The sequence below is a fragment of the Pristiophorus japonicus genome, chromosome 3 (assembly GCF_044704955.1).
Source record: "Pristiophorus japonicus isolate sPriJap1 chromosome 3, sPriJap1.hap1, whole genome shotgun sequence".
In the NCBI taxonomy this organism is placed as follows: Eukaryota; Metazoa; Chordata; class Chondrichthyes; family Pristiophoridae; genus Pristiophorus; species Pristiophorus japonicus.
In genome coordinates this window covers 276,267,053-276,294,482 of record NC_091979.1, presented here as the reverse complement: position 1 = coordinate 276,294,482, position 27,430 = coordinate 276,267,053, and the positions used below count along the sequence as shown (strand labels likewise).

Below are 27,430 nucleotides of genomic sequence, written 5' to 3'. Positions count from 1 at the left end.
TAGTCTTGGCCACCCTGCAACCATGTTTCTGTAATGGCCACCAAATCATACCCATTTGTAATGATTTGTGCCGTCAACTCATTTACTTTGTTTCGAATGCTGCGTGCGTTTAGGTAGAGAGTTTTACACAGTAAAGCGCCGCCATCCTCCATTTGTTGCTGCATTTTTGGTCAAATGTTTCGTGCTTGTTTCTTTCACGTTGCAACCCTTTTCTAAGTTGCTGGGCTCCTTATATCTTATCTCATTATATCTTGCTCCTCCCATTCAGCCCTTTCCAATCTCATCCCAGCTCAGCCCACACACCTTCCAGAACAAAGCAGTCCACTTGATGGGCAGCCCATCCTTCACCTTAAACATCCACGCCCTGCACCACCAGCACACCATGGGTGCAGTGTGCACTATCTACTGGATGCACTGCAGCAACTCACCAAGGCTTCTTCAAGAGCACCTCCCAAACCCATGAACTCTACCACCTAGAAGGACAAGGGCAGCAGACGCATGGGAACATCAGATTTCCACTCATACGGGAAACTAAAATTAGGTGACATAGTCTCAAAATAAGGGGCTGTCCATTTAAAACTGAGATGAGGAGGAATTTCTTCTCTTAGAGGGTTGTAAATCTATGGAATTCTCTGCCCCAGAGAGCTGTGGAGGCTGGGTCATTGAATATATTTAAGGCAGAGATAGACAGATTTTTGAGTGATAAGGAAATAAAGGGTCATGGGGAGCGGGGAGGGAAGTGGAGCTGAGCCCATGATCAGATCAGCCATGATCTTATTAAATGGCGGAGCAGGCTCGAAGGGAACAAATGGTCTACTCCTGCTCCTATTTCTTATGTTCTTATCACCTCTAAGTTCCCTTCCAAGTCACACATCACCCTGACTTGGACATATATCACCATTTCTTCATCATCGCTGGGTCAACATCCTGGAACTCCCTATCTAACAGTACTGTGGGAGTACCTACACCATACAGATGACGGCAGTTCAAGTCGGTGGCCCATCGCCACCTTCTCAAGGTCAATTAGGGAAGGCCAATAAATGCTGGCCTTGCCAGCGATGCCGATATTCTAACAATTAACTTTTAAAAATGTTTTAAAACTGTCACACCTTATACTATCCTTTTGCACCCAAACCTTTGTCATCACATCTCATCTTTCCCTATGCCATCCTGTTATATTATTCCACCTATTTCATCCAGTTCATTTACATTTTCTATAATCATAACCTGTCCTGTCATTTTCCATTCTGTTCTGTCTTGACAGGATTCCATTGTTTACTAAAAACATTTTTTATGGTTTTCAAAACCTCAAAACAATCCGGCAAATATATATGTTTGTGAACAATCATCACAATATTAGCCACGATCATCTTTCCCTGTGGAAAAAGTTACTTTGTGCTCGGGAAAAGAAGGCTACAAACATAAAATTGTACACAAACATAATTTAGTAATTGTGCCTGCCAATATTTGCACATTGCACACAAAATAAAGCAGATCATAAACTATTGATGGTCCAGGTGTTTGTGATTTCTTCACTACACACATTATAAATATTATCAGAAATGATTCAGAGAACCATAAATGATTGTAAGTAAGAATTGTTACATAAATGGCTGTAGAGCCATTCTAACATCAAACTCAGTGAAGTGTAAAGCTGAAGTGTGACTGTAAATGTGTTTCTTTTAAACGTACAGGTAGCAAATGTTTCTTTTCAGGTTATGATCAACTTAGTGTTTTGAGATTGTCCATCTGTAAACTGCTATGGTATCATATGAAACAAATAAATCAACTTAAACGTACTCCATTTTCAAGGTCAGGTTTTAGCTGAACTGCATAATATAGTATCACTGTAACATAAAACTCAAACCTGTAACTGCAGAGACAGACAGTAATGTGCTGCTCCAGTTCTCTCAGTACCTTTCTTCATGTGTGTTTATTCATAATAAATAGTGGGGCTGTCAAAGGGACAGATTTTTCCCACAAATGCCTCAGCTTCAGAATCCACAAGTGGTTGATTTGTAACTGGGTTGCCATGGTGACAGTCCCAGGTGGGATATTATATGTAACTGTCCAGATGATGTACTCAGTTTGTACCACAAATGAAAGTTAAATTATTGAACAATTAAAATCTTTATATAGTTTTTAAAGAACCATTTTTTTATTTTGTGTTTGAAGATCTATAATGTACAAATATAGTTCTAATGTTATCAGCTTTAGCTGCTGAATAGAAAGAATAGTATTTTGAATCCTCCTTGTTCTCTGCTGCACACAGTTACTAATATGTTGAGGGCTTGGGTAAAGACTAATTCCCTGAAATTCTGTTCTCAAAATATTGGTGAACTCCTTACCTTACATCCTATTTCACATCTGTTGATGTTCCATACATTTTCTTTCTCCAGATCAACTTTGCACCATCTGGTTTTCTACATGTGCTGCACAGCCTAGGGGGCAGTTGATATAATTTTCATCTGCAGAGTTTGAATCCTAAGAGGAATTTTACCTTCCAGTATTGTTTGAGTTGGCTCGCCATCTGAGATCTTTCTAAAACCATCAGTAAGCCGTCATGTGGCTGACTTTGTGTGATAGATTGAGGTAGGGACCACACAGAAACAAACGTGAACCACGAGGAATGCTTTAAATTATTTATTTTACACTGTACATTTTCATAAACCATAGGAATACATTTTTTTAAACAATGGTATCAATCTTTATGAATAGGTTTCACAACAATGTTATGCCTAAAATGCAAACAGGTCCTTAAATGTGCAGGCTTCCTGTTTCCCGATTCCCTGAACTACCAAGAACCAGGCATACGACTGAGACACGAAAAATGAGTTTCAAGATCACGGATTCAAATATTGAGTAAAACAGATCAACAGAATAGAAATAACGTAGTTAAAAACAGAAAATGCTGGAAATACACATGGATCTGTTAGTATCTGAATAGATAAAACTCAAGATAATGGTTTGGTTGTAAAAACCTGTAACAGAAATATCCAATATCACCAACAATTTCTGCATTTATTTAGAATTTCTACTTTTTGTACTTTTTTTTTCTTTTTCTTTTTATTATCACTGCCTAACATTTTGGTGTCGAATCTGTGTCAGTGGTAATCTAATAACAAGTTGATGGAGACTGCAGGAAATTTCTGGGATTTCAAACACAAGACTCAGGAAACATACACGTTTATTGACATATAAACTTTGAAAATTCAACAACCATGGGGCATTAAAGCCAGCGTTTTATTACTGAAAGCACTAAGAAATTGTGTGCCCATTTGCACTAATGAGTACCTGTGGTATCCTTTCTGAGCAGCTACCATAAGCGGAGGGAACCCCAGCTTATCAAGAATATCCACCTTCATATCTCTAAAAGAGTAATAAATAGGTTCACAATGAAATTCTATTGGAATTTTTATACTAATAGCAGAAAGTCTCTTTTAAAATTAAAATGTAAGAAATAAAGGTTAAATTTGAAGATTGTGTAACATATACAAACAGCATAATTAATGCACGTTCCTTTATACCTCCCACTATTTTCTGACAATGAATCTGTTGTAAGTTGCATGTATAAACCATACCGATAATATCTTTATTATCTCTGCCTCTAACTTCATCATATTCTGATTCTTTCTTCTTTTCTGCAGTCAGCTCTATGCTGATGTGATCCTTACTGTTTTTCATTATGGAAACAATGAAAATGTCTAGTGTAGGGCTCCCTCCGGTGTTGTGGTTTTCAGTCCTACAGATCCAGCATAGTTTTGACCTCCAATTTGTGCTGACTTATCTTAATCTCAGCTGGGGTGGCAGGGCCTTTGGTCCATTGAGATGAAAATCACTTGAAGTTCCTGATTCCTATCCACTGACGTTTGCTTGAAAATATGTGCATGCTGATATCAGGCGAGGACAGGATCGGGCTCGAGTTGAGGTGCCCACACCCTCACTCTGTCAAACACCTTGCTGGCACTTTATGCCCACACATGAGGAATGAGCACTTGGGTGGGCTGCTGACACCCATGGAACCACGCCTAACCTTCAGAAAAGGTGCAAAATAAAGAAAAGTCTCCTAGTAAAAGAAAAGACAGATTGGTTCTGGGGTTGTGTATATATTTGTGGCTTTGCGGGATATTATTATTTATAAAGTAATCACATTTACAAATAATTTAGAATCCAGGTTATCATTTAAGTTTTCCAGAGATAGTTGTCATATAAGTTGCTATATTTTGGCACATATATTTTAGAGTTCTTTGAATATACATCACTGATGTCTTACATTTGAGGTTGTTTCATTATTTGAACAGTGAAAACTGATGGTACAGTATTAAATGGGTTTAGAATATATAAAAATCAGTATTAATATTTCATTTAACCTACAAAGCTCAATTGTAAGTCAAACGAATATATCATCTTTACAGATCACAGCATATTATTTTTTCTTCAAATGTCCTGCTTTTCTGTGTGTGGCCCAAGTATCACCCTCCGAGTCTGGCCCCAGCGCTGCTGAAGATGAATTCTAATTGTTTCGCTCCGTGAGAAAATCCGATGCTGTCACTTTCTGCTCTGCACTAATTCTTTGGCAACCATCTCACCACTAACTCAGTGCAGGCTTTTCTTTGTTTGATATTTCTGTTTAATATATTTTGATTTGTTAGATACATCTTTTATTAAACGTGTAAATCTGGTATTATGTCAATATGAATTCCATGACTGGAAATGGTTTTGCTAATCTCCAAGTGTAACTTCAAAGGAAGTCTGAGTGCCTAACATTCTGGATACAAATTTACACCCATTCTAAGCCTGCATAAATGCAGGGAATTTGTGTTGTACACTTTTTTGGATGGAGATGGCACAATGCTAATGAACTGTGGAGGAGCTGGGCGAAGATCTCGTTGAACCATTGCAAAAGATCGAGAGAATTCGAGAATACTGTACCATGAAATGGGAATTTCCTCGAAGTTTTGCTCCAGAAATCCATTTCTTGAACGCAGATTGACAGGAAATTCCAGGCCGAGTTAATGTTTTGGTTTCATGAATGGGAAATAATCAAAAAGGCTAATGGAATGTTGGCTTTATTTCTAGAGAACTAGAATACAAGGGAGTAGAAGTTATGCCGCAGCTATACGAAACCCTGGTTAGACCACACCTGGAGTACTGGAAGCAGAGCTGGGCACCACACTTTAGAAAGGATATATTGGCCTTGGAAGGAGTGCAGCATATGTTTACCACAATTATACCCAAACTTCAAGGGTTAAGCTACAAGGAGAGAGTATAGAAATTAGGGTTGTATTCCCTAGAATTTAGACAGTCAAGGATTGAGCTGATTGAAGTTTTCAAGATATTATGGGGAATAGATAGGTTAAGAACATAAGAACATAAGAAATAGGTGCAGGAATAGGCCCTACAGCCCATCGAGCCTACCCCGCCATTCAATAAGATCATAGCTGATCATCGACCTCAACTCTACTTTCCCGCCCGTTCTTCATATCCCTTGATTCCCCAAGACTCCAAAAATCTATCTATTTCAGTCTTGAATATATTCAGGGACTCAGCATCCACAGCCCTCAGGTGCAGAGAATTCCTAAGATTCACAATCCTCTGAGTGAAGAAATTCCTCCTCATCTCTGTCTTAAATGGCCTTCCCCTTATCCTTGTTTCTGAAACGCTCCCAATCCTCAGGCTTACTACTATTCTTTGCAACATTATGCGGCCGAAATTGGTGGACAAATTGGCGCATACTGCCCGTGGACCGCCGACATACCGCCCAAAATTGCGAAATTGAACAAAAATACCTACATACCGCCCACATACCGCCCGGCGGGAAATTCATCAGCGACATACCGCCGGGCGGTATGCATACCGTCCACCTACACGGAGTGTCCTACAGACCACCCAAAAGTCCAACATTGGTAGCATACCGCCGACATACCATCGGAAATGCACACCGTCTGAAAAAAGATGGTTTTATGCCGATGGTATGTCTACAATGTTCCTCCCCACCCACTCCAACAATCTATTCTTCCCCCCAGTGATCTATTTCTCCACCCCCCCAGAGATATAATCCTCCCTTCAGGGATCTAATCCCCCCAGAGAGACCTAATCCCCCCAGAGAGACCTAATCCCCCAGTGATCTAGTCCCGCCGCCGCCCACCCCCCCCCACCGAGATCTAATCCCCCCTCAGAGAGATCTAATTCTCCTTTCCCGGAGATCTAATCCCCCCATAGAGATCTAATTCCACCCCCCCCCCTCCCCGGAGATCTAAACCCCCCCAGAGAGATATAATCGCCCCAGAGAGATCTAATCCTCCCGAGAGATATAATACCCCCCAGCGATCTAGTCTTCACCCCCAGAGATCTAAACCCCCCAGAGAAATCTAATCTCCAGAGAGATCTAATCCCCCGGGATCTATTCTGCCCGCCACCCCCGAAAAACTTGAAAATAAATAAATAAATAAATAAATAAATAACAATATAAGTATTATAAATAAATCAAAAACACTGCACAAAACAATTAAAAATCTAAACGTACCTGGAGACATTTACCTGCGATCCGACATCGACAGTCTCTGGCCTCTGGACTGCTCTTCTCGGGGGGACGGCAGGGTGGGGGGGAACGGAGGTCAATGGAAGAGCGCGCGTGCGCAGAACTCAGGACCCAAAGAGTCCCGAGTCCCAGACAACTTACAATGCACCACTGGAGCAGACCGTCCGTCACACTCCGCTGACGCATCGCTCAGGACCGCCCGGGCCAATGTTGCCAGCACTCCGCCCCAGCGGTACCGGGCGGTGAAGGTTGACCGACCACCACTAGGCCGCCGAGAATTGGGCGGTCCACCAAAGTCGGGCCCTATAAGCTTCTGCTTTCAATCTAATGCTATCCTTAACTTCTTTAGTTAGCCATGGATGGATCACTTTTCCTATGTAGTTTTGTTCCTCAATGGAATGTATATTTGTTGAGAATTATGAAATATTTCTTCAAATGCTAGCCACTGCCTATCTAGTGCCATACCTTTTAATCTATTTTTCCAATCTATCTTAGCCAACTCGCCCTTCATAGCTATGTAATTGGCTTTATTTAAGTTTAAGACTCTAGTTTCGGACTTCGGCAAGTCACTCTCAAAGGTAATGTGAAATTTATCGTACTATGATCACTCTAAGAACATAAGAACAAAAGAAATAGGAGCAGGATTAAGCCATTTGACCCCTCGAGCCTGCTCCGCCATTTAATAAGATCATGGCTGATCTGATCATGGACTCAGCTCAACTTCCCTGCCCGCTCACCATAACCCTTTATTCCCTTATCGCTCAAAAATCTGTCTATCTCCGCCTTAAATATATTAAATGACCCAGCCTCCACAGCTCTCTGGGGCAGAGAACTCCATAGATTTACAACCCTCTGAGAAAATAAATTCCTCCTCATTTCAGTTTTAAATGGGCGGCCCCTTATTCTGAGACTATGTCCCCTTGTTTTAGTTTACCCTATGAGTGGAAATATCCTCTCTGCATCCACCTTGTCGAGCCCTCTCATTATTTTATATGTTTCGACAAGATCACCTCTCATTCTTCTGAACTCCAATGAGTATAGGCCCAACCTACTCAATCTATCTTCATAAGTCAACTCCCTCATCTCCGGAATCAACCTAGTGAACCTTCTCTGAACAACCTCCAATGCAAGTATATTCTTCCTTAAATACGGAGACCAAAACTGTATGCAGTACTCTAGCTGTGGCCTCACCAAGAGCCTGTACAGTTGTAGCAGGACTTCTCTGCTTTTATACTCCATCCCCCTGGCAATAAAGGCCAACATTCCATTTGCCTTCCTGATTACTTGCTGTACCTGCATACTAACTGTTTGTGTTTCATGCACAAGGACCCCCAGGTCCCTCTGTACTGCAGCACTTTGCAATTTTTCTCCATTTAAATTATAATTTATTTTCTATTTTTTCTGCCAAAGTGGATAACCTCACATTGTACTCCATCTGCCAAATGTTTTTCCACTCACTTAGCCTGTCTATATCCCTTTGCAGATTTTTTGTGTCCTCCTCATATTTTGCTTTCCCATCCATCTTTGTATCATCAGCAAACTTGGCTACATTACACTCGGTCCCTTCATCCAAGTCATTAATATAGATCCAAAGTATTCTTTACTATGAGATTGCTAATTAACACTGTCTCAATATATAAAATAGCCTGTTTCCTAGTTGATTCCATGACGTATTATGCTAGGAAACTGTCTCGAATGCGTTCAGGTAGATAGAGAGAAACTATTTCCACTGGTTGAGGATTCTAGGGCATAGTCTAAAAATTAGAGCCAGACCTTTCAGGAGTGAAATTAGGAAACATTTCTACACACAAAGGGTGATAGAAGTTTGGAACTCTCTTCTGCAAATGGCAATTGGTGCTAGATTAATTGTTAATTTTAAATCTGTGATTGATATCTTTTTGTTAACCAAAAGAATTAAGAGATATTCACCAGAGGATATGGAGTTAGGTCGTAGATCAGCCACGAACTCATTGAATGGCAGAACAGGTTGGAGGGGCTGAATGGTCTACTCCTGTTCCTATGTGCCTAAATGTTAACGCAGTAGAACAGGGCTATAGTTTTGTGATTCTGCATTGCCCCGCGATGCCACACTGCAGCATGGTAAATAGAGCAGCCTTGACATCAACAGGATTAATAGCATGTTTATTGAATGAGTATTGCTGTAGTAGGTTTTTTTTGCATGGAAACACAGGTCAGTGTATTTACTGAAGGCACTCTGTGCTGTACGGCTCTGGTGGTTCTATCCTGCTACTGGGACAGGACATACTCGGGGATGGTGATGCAGGAGTCTGGGATGTTGACTGAGTACAGCTAGGGCAGGCTGTTGCATGACTAGTCTGTAGATCAGCTCACCCAACTTTTGCACCAGCCCCCAGATTTTAGTGACACGGCCTTTGCAGGGTCAACTGTGCTGAGGTTACCTTAGTCTTAACCTAACATAATGCTTGGGCCATTGCTGATAGATTGTCCGATTTTCATACTATTATTGAACTTTGTAGAGACTTTGTCACAACAGGTTGACTTGCTGGACCACTTCAGAGGGCATGAAGAGTCAACCATATAGTATGGGACGAGAGTCATATGGAGGCCAGACCAGGTAGGGGTGGCAGGCTCCCTTCCTTGAAAGGCATTAGTGAACTAGTTAAGTTGTAATGACAATCGGAAGATTTCATTGTTATTCTTCTGGTACCAATCCACAATTGAATTTAATTCAATTTCAAAACTTGGTGGGATTTGAACTCATGATCTCTGGGTTGCAACACCAGTACCATAACCACAATGCTACCATACCCTTTATGCATTAAAGGAGGGAATTTAATATTCCAATTTACTTGCATGGTTTGTCTACCATTAGCCAATAAAGAGACATTTTCTCAGGCTGAAGCAGGTCTCTACCCTGAGCAGGTAAGACCTCAGTTTTAAATTGATCTTCTTACATTATTAATTCCTTAAGGTAATGTCCAAAATGGCCTTTGACTGGGCTCCTACTTCAAAGCAGACAAGAGAGTATTTTGTCCCAAAAATGTGCCGTTATTAAAAAATTTAATGAAGTCCTGTCTCAAGTAATAACAGGGGTATATTGGGGTAAGCCAGCCCCTCTGTATGTTAAATTTCTACATTTCACACTTGGACTGACTAGTACATTCATAGATCCAGGAGAAATTTTTTAACCAGTAGGCAGCAAGCCCAACAAGGGAGGGGGCGGTTCTGGACTTAGTTTTAGGGAATGAAACTGGGCAGATGGAAGGGGTATCAGTGGGAGAGCATTTTGGTGCGAGTGATCATAATTCAGTTAGATTTAGGGTAGTTATGGAAAAGGAACAGGTATAAAAGTTCTCAATTGGGGGTAAGCCAATTTTATGAAGCTGAAATCTGATTTAGCCAAGGTGGACTGGAAAACAGCTACTAGAAGGTAAATCAGTGTCAGCAGTGGGAGATGTTCAAGGAGGAGATCCAGAGGGTTCAGAGCAAGTATGTTCCCTTAAAGAAAAAGGGTGGGACTAACAAATCTAGAGCCCCTTGGATATCAAGGGGCATGCAGGGTAGGATAAAAAAAGGGAGGCTTATGACAGATACCGAGGGCTCAATACTGCAGAAACCCTAGGTGGGTATAGAAAGTGCAGGGGTGAAATTAAAAAGGAAATTAGGAAAGCAAAGAGAGAGCATGAAAAAACTTTAGCACGTAAAATTAAGGAAAACCTAAAGATGTTTTATAAATACATTAAGAGCAAGAAGATAACTAAAGAAAGAGTGGGGCCTATTAGAAACCATAAAGGTAATCTGTGTGTGCAGAGGCGGAAGATGTGGATATGGTTCTGAATGAATACTTTGCATCTGTTTTCAGAAAAGAGAGGGGCGATGCAGACTTTGCAAAGAGAGAGGAGTTTGAAATATTAGATGAAATAAACATAGAGAGAGAGGAAGTATTAAGAGGCTTAGCAGCTTTGAACGTGGATAAATCCCCAGGCCCGGATGAAATGTATCCCATGCTGTTAAGAAAAGCAAGAGAGGAAATAACAGAGGCTCTGACCATCATTTTCCAATCCCCTCTGGCTACAGGTGTGGTGCCGGAGGACTGGAGGACTGTTAATGCTGTACCTTTGCTTAAAAGGGGAGAAACGGATAGACCTAATAATTACAGGTCAGTCAGCCTAACCTCAGTGGTGGGAAAATTATTGGAAAAAATCCTGAGGGACAGGATAAATCTTCATTAGAAAGACACGGATTAATCAAGGACAATCAGCATGGATTTGTTAAGGGAAGGTCGTGTCTGACTAACTTGATTGAACTTTTTGAGGAAGTAACAAGGAGGGTCGATGAGGTTAGTGCTTTTGATGTAGTGTATATGGATTTTACCAAGGCTTTTGATAAGGTTCCACATGGCAGACTGGTCACGAAAGTAAAAGCCCATGGGATCCAAGGCAAAGTGGCAAGTTGGATCCAAAATTGGCTCAGAGGCAGGAAGCAAAGGGTATTGGTTGATGTGTGTTTTTGTGACTGAAAGGCTGTTACCAGTGGGGTTCCGCAGGGCTCAGTCCGAGTTCCCATGCTCTTTGTGGTATACAGGTGCAGTGTCAAAAATCCGGAGTTCTGGAATCCGGAATGTTCTGGAATCCTGGACGTTCGGTGGCAGGGTTGTCCAGAATTTGTAAAATGTTCTAGAATCTGGACCTGACGATTCTGACGATTTCGGGGCTTCGCTGCTGCCCAACCTTGGGCCTTGCTTCTATTCGTTTCGCTGCTGTAGCTTTTAAATTGGGGCCTCATCGCCGACCCGCTCAAACACCTCCTCCGCGGAACCCCGCCCGAACACCTCCTCCGTGGGACCCCGTCCGAACACCTCCTCCGTGGGACCCTGCCCGAACACCTCCTCCGCAGTACCCCGCCTGAACATCTCCTCCGTGGTGCCCCGCCCAAACACCTCCTCCGTGGTGCCCCGCCCAAATACCTTCTCCGTGGGACCCCGCCTGAACACCTCCTATGCGGGGCCCCACCCGAACACCTCCTTCGTGGGACCCCGCCCGAACACCTCCTCCACGGGGCCCGCCCGAACACCTCCTCCGTGGTGCCCCACCCAAACACCTTCTCCGTGGGACCACGCCCAAACACCTCCTCCACTGTGCCCTGCCCAAACATCTCCTCCGTGGTGCCCCGCCCAAACACCTCCTCCACTGTGCCCTGCCAAAACACCTCCTCCACTGTGCCCTGCCAAAACACCTCCTCCACTGTGCCCTGCCCAAACACCTCCTCCGTGGGACCCCGCCCAAACACCTCCTCCACTGTGCCCTGCCCAAACATCTCCTCCGTGGTGCCCCGCCCAAACACCTCCTCCACTGTGCCCTGCCAAAACACCTCCTCCACTGTGCCCTGCCAAAACACCTCCTCCACTGTGCCCTGCCCAAACACCTCCTCCACTGTGCCCTGCCCAAACACCTCCTCCGCGGTGCCCCACCCAAACACCTCCTCCACTGTGCCCTGCCCAAACACCTCCTCCACTATTCCCCGCTCGAACACCTCCTCCACTGTGCCCCGCTCAAATACCTCCTCCACTGTGCCCCGTCCAAACACCTCCTCTGTGGTGCCCCGCCCAAACACCTCCTCCACGGTGCCCTGCCCAAACAACTCCTTGGCAGTGCCGGCCCGCCTGACGACGTCTTCGATGGGGCCAGCTGGCCCAAACACCTCCTCGGCGGGGCCCTCTCACCCTCGAACACCTCCCCGGCGGTGCCCCCCCACCCCTTTCTGACGTACCGAAATCCAGAAATCCCCGAAACTGGGTCCGGGTGTTTCCGGATTCGTGACTTCAGAAAGACAATCGAAAGTCCGGAAAAACACGGAATCCGGAACAATCTCGGCGTATTCGCGACGCTGTAGAAGTAGAAAAAGAAGTAGAAAGAAATCGAAGGGTGACGTCACAGCCAAGGGGGTAAGTGATTTGCTGGTGATTGGTAAGTAGTTTTTCTTTTTCTTTTTCTATATCAGTAAGTAACCTTTAGCATTGTTGTTGGCAAATTAAGTTAATCTATGGGTTATGTCATGGCAGGAGAGCTCGGACACGTGTTATGCTCCCCCTGTGCTATGTGGGAAATCAGGGATGCTTCCAGTGTCCCTGATGACTACATGTGCGGGAAGTGTATCCGGCTGCAGCACCTGACAGGCCGCACTGTGGCACTGGAGCTGCGGGTGGATTTACTCTGGAGCATCCGCGATGCTGAGGATGTCGTGAATAGCACGTTTAGCGAGTTGGCCACACCGCAGGTAAAGGGTACACAGCCAGATAGGGGATGGGTGACGAACAGGAAGAGCAGTAGAAGTAAGGTAGTGCAGGGGTCCGTTTTGGATACTGTTGGGGGGATACAGCAGCAGCCAAGTTCATGGCACCATGGGTGGCTCTGCTGCACAGGATAGCAGGAAAAAGAGTGGGGGAAACATAGAAACATAGAAAATAGGTGCAGGAGTAGGCCATTCGGCCCTTCAAGCCTGCACCGCCATTCAATGAGTTCATGGCTGAACATGCAACTTCAGTACCCCATTCCTGCTTTCTCACCATACCCCTTGATCCCCCTAGTAGTAAGGACTTCATCTAACTCCTTTTTGAATATATTTAGTGAATTGGCCTCAACAACTTTCTGTGGTAGAGAATTCCACAGGTTCACCACTCTCTGGGTGAAGAAATTTCTCCTCAGCTCGGTCCTAAATGGCTTACCCCTTATCCTTAGACTGTGTCCCCTGGTTCTGGACTTCCCCAACATTGGGAACATTCTTCCTGCATCTAACCTGTCTAACCCCGTCAGAATTTTAAACGTTTCTATGAGGTCCCCTCTCATTCTTCTGAACTCCAGTGAATACAAGCCCAGTTGATCCAATCTTTCTTGATAGGTTAGTCCCGCCATCCCGGGAATCAGTCTGGTGAACCTTCGCTGCACTCCCTCAATAGCAAGAATGTCCTTCCTCAGGTTAGGAGACCAAAACTGTACACAATACTCCAGGTGTGGCCTCACCAAGGCCCTGTACAACTGTAGCAACACCTCCCTGCCCCTGTACTCAAATCCCCTCGCTATGAAGGCTAACATGCCATTTGCTTTCTTAACCGCCTGCTGTACCTGCATGCCAACCTTCAATGACTGATGTACCATGACACCCAGGTCTCTTTGCACCTCCCCTTTTCCTAATCTGTCACCATTCAGATAATAGTCTGTCTCTCTGTTTTTACCACCAAAGTGGATAACCTCACATTTATCCACATTATACTTCATCTGCCATGCATTTGCCCACTCACCTAACCTATCCAAGTCGCTCTGCAGCCTCATAGCATCCTCCTCGCAGCTCACACTGCCACCCAACTTAGTGTCATCCGCAAATTTGGAGATACTACATTTAATCCCCTCGTCTAAATCATTAATGTACAGTGTAAACAGCTGGGGCCCCAGCACAGAACCTTGCGGTACCCCACTAGTCACTGCCTGCCATTCTGAAAAGTACCCATTTACTCCTACTCTTTGCTTCCTGTCTGACAACCAGTTCTCAATCCATGTCAGCGCACTACCCCCAATCCCATGTGCTTTAACTTTGCACATTAATCTCTTGTGTGCGACCTTGTCGAAAGCCTTCTGAAAGTCCAAATATACCACATCAACTGGTTCTCCCTTGTCCACTCTACTGGAAACATCCTCAAAAAATTCCAGAAGATTTGTCAAGCATGATTTCCCTTTCACAAATCCATGCTGACTTGGACCTATCATATCACCTCTTTCCAAATGCACTGCTATGACATCCTTAATAATTGATTCCATCATTTTACCCACTACCGATGTCAGACTATAATTCCCTGTTATCTCTCTCCCTCCTTTTTTAAAAAGTGGGGTTACATTGGCTACCCTCCACTCCATAGGAACTGATCCCGAGTCAATGGAATGTTGGAAAATGACTGTCAATGCATCCACTATTTCCAAGGCCACCTCCTTAAGTACTCTGGGATGCAGTCCATCAGGCCCTGGGGATTTATCAGCCTTCAATCCCATCAATTTCCCCAACACAATTTCCCGACTAATAAGGATTTCCCTCAGTTCCTCCTCCTTACTAGACCCTCCGACCCCTTTTATATCCGGAAGGTTGTTTGTGTCCTCCTTAGTGAATACCGAACCAAAGTACTTGTTCAATTGGTCCGCCATTTCTTTGTTCCCCATTATGACTTCCTCTGATTCTGACTGCAGGGGACCTACGTTTGTCTTTACTAACCTTTTTCTCTTTACATATCTATAGAAACTTTTGCAATCCGTCTTAATGTTCCCTGCAAGCTTCTTCTCGTACTCCATTTTCCCTGCCCTAATCAAACCCTTTGTCCTCCTCTGCTGAGTTCTAAATTTCTCCCAGTCCCCGGCTTCGCTGCTATTTCTGGCCAATTTGTATGCCACTTCCTTGGCTTTAATACTATCCCTGATTTCCCTTGATAGCCATGGTTGAGCCAGCTTCCCTTTTTTATTTTTACGCCAGACAGGAATGTACGATTGTTGTAGTTCATCCATGCGGTCTCTAAATGTCTGCCATTGCCCATCCACAGTCAACCCCTTAAGTATCATTCGCCAATCTATCCTAGCCAATTCACGCCTCATACCTTTAAAGTTACCCTTCTTTAAGTTCTGGACCATGGTCTCTGAATTAACTGTTTCATTCTCCATCCTAATGTAGAATTACACCATATTATGGTCACTCTTCCCCAAGGGGCCTCGCACAACGAGATTGCTAATTAATCCTCTCTCATTACACAACACCCAGTCTAAGATGGCCTCCCCCCTAGTTGGTTCCTCGACATATTGGTCTAAAAAACCATCCTTTATGCACTCCAGGAAATCCTCCTCCACCGTATTGCTTCCAGTGGTACGGGAGCTATAGTGGTACGGTATTCTATTGTCAGGGGAATAGACAGACGTTTCTGCGGCCGCAATCGAGACTCCAGGATGGTATGTTGCCTTCCTGGTGCAAGGCTCAAGGATGTCTCGGAGCGGCTGCAGGACATTTTGAAGGGGGAGGGTGAACAGCCAGTTGTCGTGGCGCATATAGGTACCAACGATATAGGTAAAAAACGGGATGAGGTCCTACAAGATGAATTTAGGGAGCTAGGAGCTAAATTAAAAAGTAGGACCTCAAAAGTAGTAAATCTCAGGATTGCTACCAGTGCCACGTGCTTGTCAGAGTAGGAATTGCAGGATAGCTCAGATGAATACGTGGATTGAGAGTGGTGCAGAAGGGAGTGATTCAAATTTCTGGGACACTGGAATCGGTTCTGGGGGAGGTGGGACCAGTACAAACCGGACTGTCTGCACCTGGGCAGGACTGGAACCAATGTCCTAGGGGGAGTGTTTGCTAGTGCTATTGGGGAAGGGTTAAACTAATATGCCAGGGGAACCTATGCAGGGAGACAGAGGGAAGTAGAATGGGGGCAGAAGCAAAAGATAGAAAGAAGAAAAGTAAAAGTGGAGGGCAGAGAAACCCAAGGCAAAAATCAAAAAGGGCCACATTACAGCAAAATTCTACAGGGGCAAAGTGTGTTAAAAAGACAAGCCTGAAGGCTTTGTGCCTCAATGCGACGAGTATTCATAATAAGGTGGATGAATTAACTGCGCAGACAGCAGTTAACAGATATGATGTAATTGGCATCACGGAGACATGGCTCCAGGGTGACCAAGGCTGGGAACTCAACATCCAGGGGTATTCAACATTCAGGAAGGATAGACAGAAAGGAAAAGGAGGTGGGGTGGCGTTGCTCGTTAAAGAGGAAATTAACGCAATAGTAAGGAAGGACATTAGCTTGGATGATGTGAAATTGGTATGGATGGAGTTATGGAATACCAAAGGGCAGAAAACGCTAGTGGGAGTTGTGTACAGACCACCAAACAGTAGTAGTGAGGTTGGGGACAACATCAAACAAGAAATTAGGGATGCGTGCTGTCATGTTTGTAACTACAATGTAATACCACTGTACTACTGTATACACTCAACTCAGATGCACACCTTGATCACAGGGGGTGAACTTGTGGGAAACACTCCTTACCTGACCACACAGGTATATAAAAGGAGGTCCCACGCAGGGTCATCACTTCTGGAGTCCTGTAATAAAGAGTTAAGGTCACAGAGTGGCCTTGTCCCTGGAATGTGCCTCGTGTGGTTTCATGCTATAGAGTAAGAACTTTACATTGGCGACGAGAAACGGGAATTCATGATGCACGAGAATGGCCACCGGTAGCACAGAGGAACGGTACTGTGTTGGGGAAGACTGGGAAGATTTTGTCGAAAAGCTTCAGCAAAGCTTCGTTACGAAAGACTGGCTGGGGGATGCAGCGTCCGACAAGCGAAGGGCTCATCTCCTGACCAGCTGCGGGCCAAAGACTTATGCGCTCATGAAGGACTTACTGGGACCCGAAAAACCGTCGGACAAAACCTTTGAAGAGCTTAGAAAATTAATCGGGGAGCACCTCAAACCGGCGAGCAGCATACACATGGCTCGACACAGATTCTACACCCACCGACGTCGTGAAGGACAGAGCATACCGGACTTTGTAGCGGACCTCCGGCATTTGGCCAGCCTTTGTAAGTTCACAGGAGCCTGCAGGGGGGAGATGCTAAGGGACTTCTTTATCGAGGGTATCGGTCATGTGGGAATTTTTCGCAAGTTAATTGAGACCAAGGACTTGACCTTGGAAGCGGCAGCGTTGTTAGCTCAAACTTTCATGGTGGGGGAGGAAGAGACGAAAATGATTTACACACGCAATTCTGCCTCTAACGCAGCGATGGATCAGGGAGTCAACATCATCAATGCTGCTCAGAGCCCCGCAGGCAGGCTGGGGCAGTCCGACATTTACCAGGCAATAATAGACCCCAGAGTAGGACCCCAACAGAGACAATGGCAGGCTGAACGGACGTTCATGCCATCACACTGGACAATGCGGCCCGGGATGGGGCCATTGACACCTACTAATAGGGTACTTAAGAGCAGTCAAAGGGACAGTCAGCGCGGAATTGCTGGCCACAGCCCCTTTGTCCCCAACAATGGAAACTTTACCTCATGCTGGAGGTGTGGGGGAAAACACTCAGCCAGATCCTGCAGATTCCAACAGTTTGTCTGCAGAAACTGCAATCTCAGTGGCCATTTAGCAGAAAACCTGCAACCAGACTAGTATATGAGGCAGATGGGCCAGAAGAGGGTTCTGTGAGGCAGGATGACTTTGGGGCAAATCGATGGACGCTGAGGTTCAGCGGGTCCATGTGGCGAATATTCACAGTTCATACACCAAAATGCCACCAATGATGATGAGGGTTTTGTTGAACGGCAAACCAGTAGGCATGGAGCTGGACACTGGGGCCAGCCAGTCACTCATGGGCGTTCAGCAATTTGAGAAGCTATGGCCACTCAAAGCCAGTAGACCCAAATTAGAACGTATTGAGACGCAATTATGGACTTACACCAAAGAAATCATTCCAGTGCTAGGCAGTGCAATGATGGCTGTCACACACAATGGATTATTGAACCGGCTGCCACTCTGGGATTGTCCCAGGTAATGGTCCCGCACTGTTGGGGAGGAGTCGGTTAGCCGAGATGAACTGGAAATGGGGGGATGTTCACGCAATGTCCTCAGTGGAGTGAAGTTCGTGCTCACAAGTCCTACAACAATTCGAGTCACTATTCCAACCGGGCGTCGGGACTTTCAAAGGCACTAAAGTAATGATACACATCACACCGGACGCCAGGCCAGTGCACCACAAAGCCAGAGCGGTGCCGTATGTGATGAAGGAAAAAATCGAGAGCGAATTGGACCGGCTGTTGCGAGAGGGCATCATCTCGCCTGTTGAATTCAGCGACTGGGCGAGCCCCATCGTTCCCGTTTTTAAAGGGGATGGCTCTGACAGGATCTGTGGCGGCTACAAGGCCACCATCAATCGGGTGTCCCTACAAGACCAATACCCTCTCCCAAGAGCGGAGGACCTCTTCGCCATGCTGGCAGGCGGCAAGCTGTTCACCAAGTTGGACCTCACTTCAGCCTACATGACCCAAGAACTGGCCGACGAATCTAAACTACTGATCACCATCACCACGCACAAGGGACTGTTTGCGTATAACAGATGCCCGTTTGGCATTCGATCAGCGGCCGCGGTTTTTCAATGTAACATGGAAAGCCTGCTTAAATCCATTCCGGGAACGATCGTATTCCAGGATGACATCCTCATCACGGGTCGAGACACCGAGGAACACCTCCACAACCTGGAAGAGGTGCTACGCCGACTGGACCGGGTAGGCTTGCAACTCAGGAAGTCTAAATACATGTTTTTAGCACCCGAGGTTGAGTTTCTGGGCAGGAGGGTTGCTGCAGATGGGATTCAGCCCACCGAATCCAAAACAGAAGCGATTCGACGAGCACCCAGGCCCTGCAATACATCGGAGCTGCGTTCATTCCTAGAACTGTTGAACTATTTCGGGAACTTTCTGCCGAACTTGAGCACGTTGTTTGAGCCGCTACACGTGCTCCTGCGTAAGGGTTGTGATTGGTTTTGGGGGGATTGTCAGGAACGGGCCTTTGATCCGGCGCGAAACCTACTTTGTTCAAACAAGTTGTTGACCCTGCACGACCGCTGTAAACGTTTAGTTCTGACATGTGATGCATTGTCCTATGGGGTTGGGTGCGTGTTGCAGCAGAGTAATGCTGAGGGTCAGCTACAACCTGTGGCTTATGCCTCCAGGTCGCTCTCTCAAGCAGAACGGGGATATGAGATGGTCGAGAAGGAAGCGCTTGCATGTGTCTATGGTGTGAAAAAAATGCATCAGTACCTCTTCGGTAGGAAGTTTGAATTAGAGACGGACCACAAGCCACTCACATCCCTGTTGTCTGACAGCAAGGCTGTCAATGCCAACGCATCAGCTCGCATACAGCAGTGGGTTCTCACGCTAGCTGCTTATGACTACTCCATCCGGCACCGGCCCGGCACTGAAAACTGCACTGACGTGCCCAGCAAGCTCCCACTGGCCACCACCGAGGGGCCAGCTGAGCAAAGCGCTGAGATGGTCATGGCTGTTGATGCCTTTGACAGTGCAGGCTCCCCCATCACTGCCTGCCAGATTAAAATCTGGACAAACAGAGATCCCCTCCTATCCCTGATTAAGAAATGTGTCCTGACTGGGGATTGGGAGCCCGCACACGGAGCATGCCCTGAGGCGGTCAGACCGTTCCACAGACAGATGGATGAGCTCTCCATCCAAGCCGACTGCCTACTATGGGGCAGCCGGTAGTCATGCCCCAGAAGGGCAGGGAGGCATTCATCAGGGAACTCCACAGTGAGCACCCAGGCATTGTGATGATGAAGGCCATTGCCTGGTCACACGTTTGGTGGCCTAGAATTGACTCAGACCTGGAACACTGTGTTCGCAGGTGCACGACCTGTGCCCAGCTGGTTAATGCCCCGAGGGAGGCCCTGCTCAGCCCATGGCCCTGGCCCACCAAGCCATGGTCACGCATTCACGTTGACTACATGGGCCTGTTCATAGGGAAGATGTTCCTCATTGTAGTAAATGCGTACTCGAAATGGATTGAGTGCATCATCCTGAATTCATGCACGTCATCCACCACCATGGAAAGCCTACATGCGATCTTTGCAACCCATGGCTTGCCGGACATCCTGATTAGTGATAATGGCCCGTGTTTCACGAGCTATGAATTCCGGGAGTTTATGTCGGGTAATGACATCAACCACGTCAGGACTGCGCCGTTCAAGCCAGCCCACAATGGCCAGGCGGAACGTGCGGTCCAAATCATTAAGCAAGGTCTGCTCAGAATTCAAGGACCCTCCCTACAATGCCACCTATTGCGCCTCCTGCTGGCCTATAGATCCCGTCCGCACTTGCTCACGGGGGTTCCGCCCGCAGAGCTACTCATGAAACGGACACTCAAAACTCGGTTGTCCCTCATCCACCCAGTCCTGACCGACATAGTTGAGGGCAAACACAAGTCACAAAATGAGTACCATGACCGTAACTCAAGGGGGAGATGTATAGGAATAAATGATCCTGTATTCATCCTCAATCATGCCATGGGGCCCAAATGGCTTGAGGGTACTGTAATTGACAAAGAGGGGAATAGGGTCATCGTGGTAAAACTCAACAATGGCCAGATATGTTGTAAGCATCTGGACATGGAGGAACCTGAAGAAGACCATTAGATGGAGCTCACAACACCGCCAGTGAACGAGCAACAAGAGCAATCAGAAGAATGCACAGTCCCTGAGGTAAGCCCGGACAGGCCGGAATCACCACAGGTGACAGACACTCACGTCAATGTCCAACAACCAGAGCCCCAACTGCGGCGCTCCACGAGGGAGCGTAGACCATCTGAAAGGCTAAACCTATGATCCCAGTAAGACTTTGGGGAGGGGGGGAAGGTGATGCCATGTTTGTAACTACAATGTAACACCACTGTACTACTGTATACACTCAACTCAGATGCACACCTTGACAACAGGGGGTGAACTTGTAGGAGACATTCCTTACCTGACCACACAGGTATATAAAGGGAGGTCTCACGCAGGGTCATCACTTCTGGAGTCCTGTAATAAAGAGTTAAGGTCACAGAGTGGCCTTGTCCCTGGAATGTGCCTTGTGTGGTTTCATGCTGTAGAGTAATGACTTTACACGTGCAATAAAGGTACAGCAGTTATCATGGATGACTTTAATCTACATATTGATTGGGCTAACCAAACTGGTAGCAATGTGGTGGAGGAGGATTTCCTGGAGTGTATTAGGGATGGTTTTCTCGACTAGTATGTCGAGGAACCAACTAGAGGGCTGGCCATCCTAGACTGGGTGATGTGTAATGAGAAAGGACTATTTAGCAATCTTGTTGTGTGAGGCCCCTCGGGGAAGAGTGACCATAATATAGTAAAATTCTTTATTAAGCTGGAGAGTGGCACAGTTAATTCAGAGTCTAGGGTCCTGAACTTAAGGAAAGGTAACTTCGATGGTATGAGACGTGAATTGGCTAGAATAGACTGGCGAGTGATACTTAAAGGGTTGACGGTGGATAGGCAATGGCAAACATTTAAAGATCACATGGATGAACTTCAACAATTGTACATCGCTGTCTGGAGTAAAATTAAAACGAGGAAGGTGGCTCAACCGTGGCTAACAAGGGAAATTAACGATAGTGTTAAATCCAAGGAAGAGGCATATAAATTGGCCAGAAAAAGCAGCAAACCTGAGGACTGGGAGAATTTTATAATACAGCAGAGGAGGACAAAAGGTTTAATTAGGAGGGAGAAAATAGAATAGGACAGGAAGCTTGCTGGGAACATAAAAGCTTCTATAGATATGTGAAGAGAAAAGGATTAGTGAAGACAAACGTAGGTCCCTTGCAGTCAGATTCAGGTGAATTTATAATGGGGAACAAAGAAATGGCGGACCAGTTAAACAAATACTTTGGTTCTATCTTCACGAAGGAAGACACAAATAACCTTCCGGAAATACTAGGGGACCGAGCGTCTAGTGAGAAGGAGGAACTGAAGGATATCCTTATTAGGCGGGAAATTGTGTTAGGGAAATTGATGGGATTGAAGGCCGATAAATTCCCGGGGTCTGATAGTCTGCATCCCAGAGTACTTAAGGAAGTAGCCCTAGAAATAGTGGCTGTATTGCTATCATTTTCCAACAGTCTATCGACTCTGGATCAGTTCCTATGGACTGGAGGATAGCTAATGTAACAGCACTTTTTAAGAAAGGAGGGAGAGAAAAAATAGGTAATTATAGGCCGGTTAGCCTGACATCAGTGGTGGGGAAAATGTTGGAATCAATTATTAAAGATGAAATAGCAGCGCATTTGGAAAGCAGTCAGCATGGATTTATGAAAGGGAAATCCTGCTTGACAAATCTTCTGGAATTTTTTGAGGATGTAAAGTAGAGTGGACAAGGGAGAACCAGTGGATGTGGTGTATTTCGACTTTCAAAAGGCTTTTGACAAGGTCCCACACAAGAGATTGGTGTGCAAAATTAAAGCACATGGTATTGGGAGTAATGTACTGACGTGGATAGAGAACTGGTTGGCAGACAGGAAGCAGAGAGTCGGGATAAACGGGTACTTTTCCGAATAGCAGGCAGTGACTAGTGGGGTGCTGCAGGGCTCAGTGCTGGGACCGCAGCTATTTACAATATACATTAATGATTTAGATGAAGGAATTGAGTGTAATATCTCCAAGTTTGCAGATGACACTAAGCTGGGTGGCGGTGTGAGCTTTGAGGGGGACACTAAGAGGCTGCAGGGTGACTTGGACAGGTTAGGTGAGTGGGCAAACGCATGGCAGATGCAGTATAATGTGGATAAATGTGAGGTTATCCACTTTGGTGGCAAAAACACGAAGGCAGAATATTATCTGAATGGCGGCAGATTAGGAAAAGGGGAGGTGTAACGAGACCTGGGTGTCATGGTACATCAGTCATTGAAAGTTGGCATGCAGGTACAGCAGGTGATGAAGAAGGCAAATGTATGTTGGCCATCATAGCTAGGGGATTTGAGTATAGGAGCAGGGAGGTCTTACTGCAGTTGTACAGGGCTATTGCAGTTGTACAGGGCTATGTTCTTGCTATTGAGGGAGTGCAGCGAAGGTTCACCAGACTGATTCCTGGGATGGCAGGACTGACATATGAGGAGAGACTGGATCGACTGAGCCTGTATTCACTGGAGTTTAGAAGGATGAGAGGGGATCTCATCGAAACATATAAAATTCTGATGGGACTGGACAGGTTAAATGCAGGAAGAATGTTCCCGATGTTGGGGATATCCAGAGCCAGGGAACATAGTCTAAGGATAAGGGGTAAGCCATTTAGGACTGAGATGAGAATAAACGTCTTCACTCAGAGAGTTGTTAACCTGTGGAATTCCCTACCGCAGAGATTTATTGATGCCTGTTCATTGGATATATTCAAGAGGGAATTAGATATGGCCCATACGGCTAAAGGGATCAAGAGGTATGGAGAGAAAGCAGGAAAGGGGTACTGAGGTGAATGATCAGCCATGATCTTATTGAATGGTGGTGCAGGCTCGAAGGGCCGAATGGCCTACTCCTGCACTTATTTTCTATGTTTCTATGTTTCTTGTACCTGTATATCAATGATTTAGACTTGAATGTCGGAGGTATGATTAATAAGTTTGCAGATGATAAAAAAATTGTCTGTGTGGTTGATAATGAAGAAGAAAGCTGTAGACTGCAGGAATATATCAATGAACTGGTCAGGTGGACAGAACAGTGACAAATGGAATTCAATCCAGAGAAGTGTGAGATAATGCATTTGGGGAGGGCTAACAAGGCAAGGGAATACACAATAAATGGTAGGACACAAAGACGTGTAGAGGAACAAAGGGACCTTGGAGTGCATGTCCACAGATCCCTGAAGGTAGCAGGCCAGGTAGATAAGGTGGTTAAGAAGGCATACAGTATACTTGCCTTTATTAGCTGAGGCATAGAATACAAGAGCAGGGAGGTTATGCTTGAACTTTATAAAACACTAGTTAGGCCACAGCTAGAATACTGCATGCAGTTCTGGTCATCACATTACAGGAAAGATGTGATTGCACTCGAGAGGGTACGGAGGAGATTTGCGAGGATGTTGCCTAGACTGGAGAATTTTAGCTATAAGGAAAAATTGGATAGGCTGGTTTTGTTTACTTTAGAACAGAGGAAGCCGAGGGGAGACATTGAGGTATATACAATTATGAGGGGCCTAGTTATAGTGGATAGGATGGACCTATTTCCCTTAGCAGAGGGGTCAACAACCAGGGTGCATAGGTTTAAAGTAATTGGTAGGAGGTCTATAGGGGATTTGAGAGGAATTGTTTTCAGCCAGAGAGTGGTGGGGGTCTGGAACTCACTGCCTGAAAGGGTGGTAGAGGCAGAAACTCTCAACACATTTAAAAAGTACTTGGAGATGCACTTGAAGTGCCGTAACCTACAAGGCTACGGACCAAGAGTTGAAAAGTGGGATTAGGCTGGATAGCTCTTTATAGGCCGGCACGGACACAATGGGCCGAAATGGCCTCCAGGCGTGCTGTAAATTTCTATGATTCTATACAATACAGATACTAATCAGCGAAAGTGTGAAATGTAGAAATTAAACATACTGGATTGCATTGTATAAAGAAAATGAGGATGCTCTGGCCAATTATTGATGTACCTGTGAGCATTCATGCATGCAAAGGAGAATGTAGCCCATTGTATATGTATGTAAAATTACAATTATTTGGGGACAGAATATTAAATTCAAAATAAGACAATTGGAATTTTATCAACCATAATCACTAGATTAAATACTAAGCCTGTATTAATAAAGGAGAATCAGTATCACACTATTGCAAGGAGATGGAAATCAGTGAGCAAATGTAAGCAGTATTAACTACCCTGACTGCAGTGCATGGCATGCTCCCTCTACATCATTCTTAATTACAGCATGGTGCAAATGCTTTCCGCTCATTGGTTCCTCTAATTATAAATGATAACAAAAAGTAACAGATGAAAACCTTCACATCAACCATGAAAGGAGAAATCAAGAATGAATATTTATTAGTACACCAAGTAATAATTGTGGAAAATAGAATTTATCCAACAATAGAACTGGAAGGAGTGAGTTGGGAGAGGTTAAGTGGTGGGATTTTACGCTCAAAGTTAATGTTGTCAATCACAGTGCTAGCACAAGAAATCCCAGATCTGAAGTAGCATGGGTTATTAGATAAATGAGAAAGCTCCTTTTATACAGACCAAAAATCAGCCTTAAGTCAGTCTTTATCAAACGTTGCCGACCGGGGAATCCCTGAAAATGTTCACACACTCCCAGGAACTTCAGCCCACCCCAGTCTAACTTCCAAAAGATAGCAACAGTTATCTAAAGGAAAACAGTGCTTTCACTGCACAACATGCTTTCATTAGAATATAACAGGAAGTATTAGAAAGTCAATAAATTCAGACAAAATGTAGAACACAGAATTTCCAAGTCTAATTGTTCACAGCACAAAGTATGCATGATCCCCAATGATATCACAGACCTTTTGGGATCTCCTTATGGACCTTTTAAGGCCTACAGACTCCAGTTTGAAAACCTCTGTCTTAAGTCCAATTTTAAAATAGCTTTCCTATCCCGGTGGAGACACTACAAATTGGGGACAAATTCTCTGTGGTTTTGTACAGTACACCGATGCTCGTAACAAACTGAGTTGAGACTGCCCAAACTAACCTCATGTAGGACCCTTATAGAATCTAAAAAGAGTCTGAGCTGGCATCAAAGACAGATCCAAAATAACAGCCAGAGATGTAAAGATGGTGTGGTAATCAAGTGTGCCATCGAGTCTCTAGGGCTAGAAATTCGGTTTTCAGCAAACATAGAAACATAGAAACATAGAAAATAGGTGGAGTAGGCCATTCGGCCCTTCTAGCCTGCACCGCCATTCAATGAGCTCATGGCTGAACATGCAACTTCAGTACCCCATTCCTGCTTTCTCGCCATATCCCTTGATTCCCCTAGTAGTAAGGACTACATCTAACTCCTTTTTGAATATATTTAGTGAATTGGCCTCAACAACTTTCTGTGGTAGAGAATTCCACAGGTTCACCACTCTCTGGGTGAAGAAGTTTCTCCTCATCTCGGTCCTAAATGGCTTACCCCTTATCCTCAGACTGTGACCCCTGATTCTGGACTTCCCCAACATTGGGAACATTCTTCCTGCATCTAACCTGTCTAAACCCGTCAGAATTTTAAACGTTTCTATAAGGTCCCCTCTCATTCTTCTGAACTCCAGTGAATACAAGCCCAGTTGATCCAGTCTTTCTTGATAGGTCAGTCCCGCCAACCCGGGAATCAGTCTGGTGAACCTTCGCTGCACTCCCTCAATAGCAAGAATGTCCTTCCTCAGGTTAGGAGACCAAAACTTTACACAATACTCCAGGTGTGGCCTCACCAAGGCCCTGTACAACTGTAGCAACACCTCCTTCCCCTGTACTCAAATCCCCTCGCTATGAAGGCCAACATGCCATTTGCTTTCTTAACCGTATGCTGTACCTGCTTGCCAACCTTCAATGACTGATGTACCATGACATCCAGGTCTCGTTGCACCTCCCCTTTTCCTAATCTGTCACCATTCAGATAATAGTCTGTCTCTCTGTTTTTACCACCAAAGTGGATAACCTCACATCTATCCACATTATATTTCATCTGCCATGCATTTGCCCACTCACCTAACCTATCCAAGTCTCTGCAGCCTCATAGCATCCTCCTCGCAGCTCACACTGCCACCCAACTTAGTGTCATCCGCAAATTTGGAGATACTACATTTAATCCCCTCGTCTAAATCATTAATGTACAGTGTAAACAGCTGGGGCCCCAGCACAGAACCTTGCGGTACCCCATTAGTCACCGCCTGCCATTCTGAAAAGTACCCATTTACTCCTACTCTTTGCCTCCTATTTGACAACCAGTTCTCAATCCATGTAAGTACACTACCCCCAATCCCATGTGCTTTAACTTTGCACATTAATCTCTTGTGTGGGACCTTGTCGAAAGCCTTCTGAAAGTCCAAATATACCACATCAACTGGTTCTCCCTTGTCCACTCTACTGGAAACATCCTCAAAAAATTCCAGAAGATTTGTCAAGCATGATTTCACTTTCACAAATCCATGCTGACTTGGACCTATCATGTCACCCCTTTCCAAATGCGCTGCTATGACATCCTTAATAATTGATTCCATCATTTTACCCACTACCGATGTCAGGCTGACCGGTCTATAATTCCCTGTTTTCTCTCTCCCTCCTTTTTTAAAAAGTGGGGTTACATTGGCTACCCTCCACTCGATAGGAACTAATCCAGAGTCT

At 45.1% G+C, this 27,430-nt stretch overlaps 1 protein-coding gene across 1 annotated transcript in view; it reads right to left on the bottom strand.

Annotated features, from left to right (window-relative positions):
• The window catches only part of fank1 (fibronectin type III and ankyrin repeat domains 1), a 94,625-nt gene that overhangs the window by 20,023 nt on the left and 47,172 nt on the right, over positions 1–27,430 (bottom strand). The window contains 2 exon segments of the mRNA XM_070874012.1: positions 3,295–3,369; positions 24,967–25,048. Coding sequence (XP_070730113.1) covers positions 3,295–3,369; positions 24,967–25,048 — 157 coding nt within the window.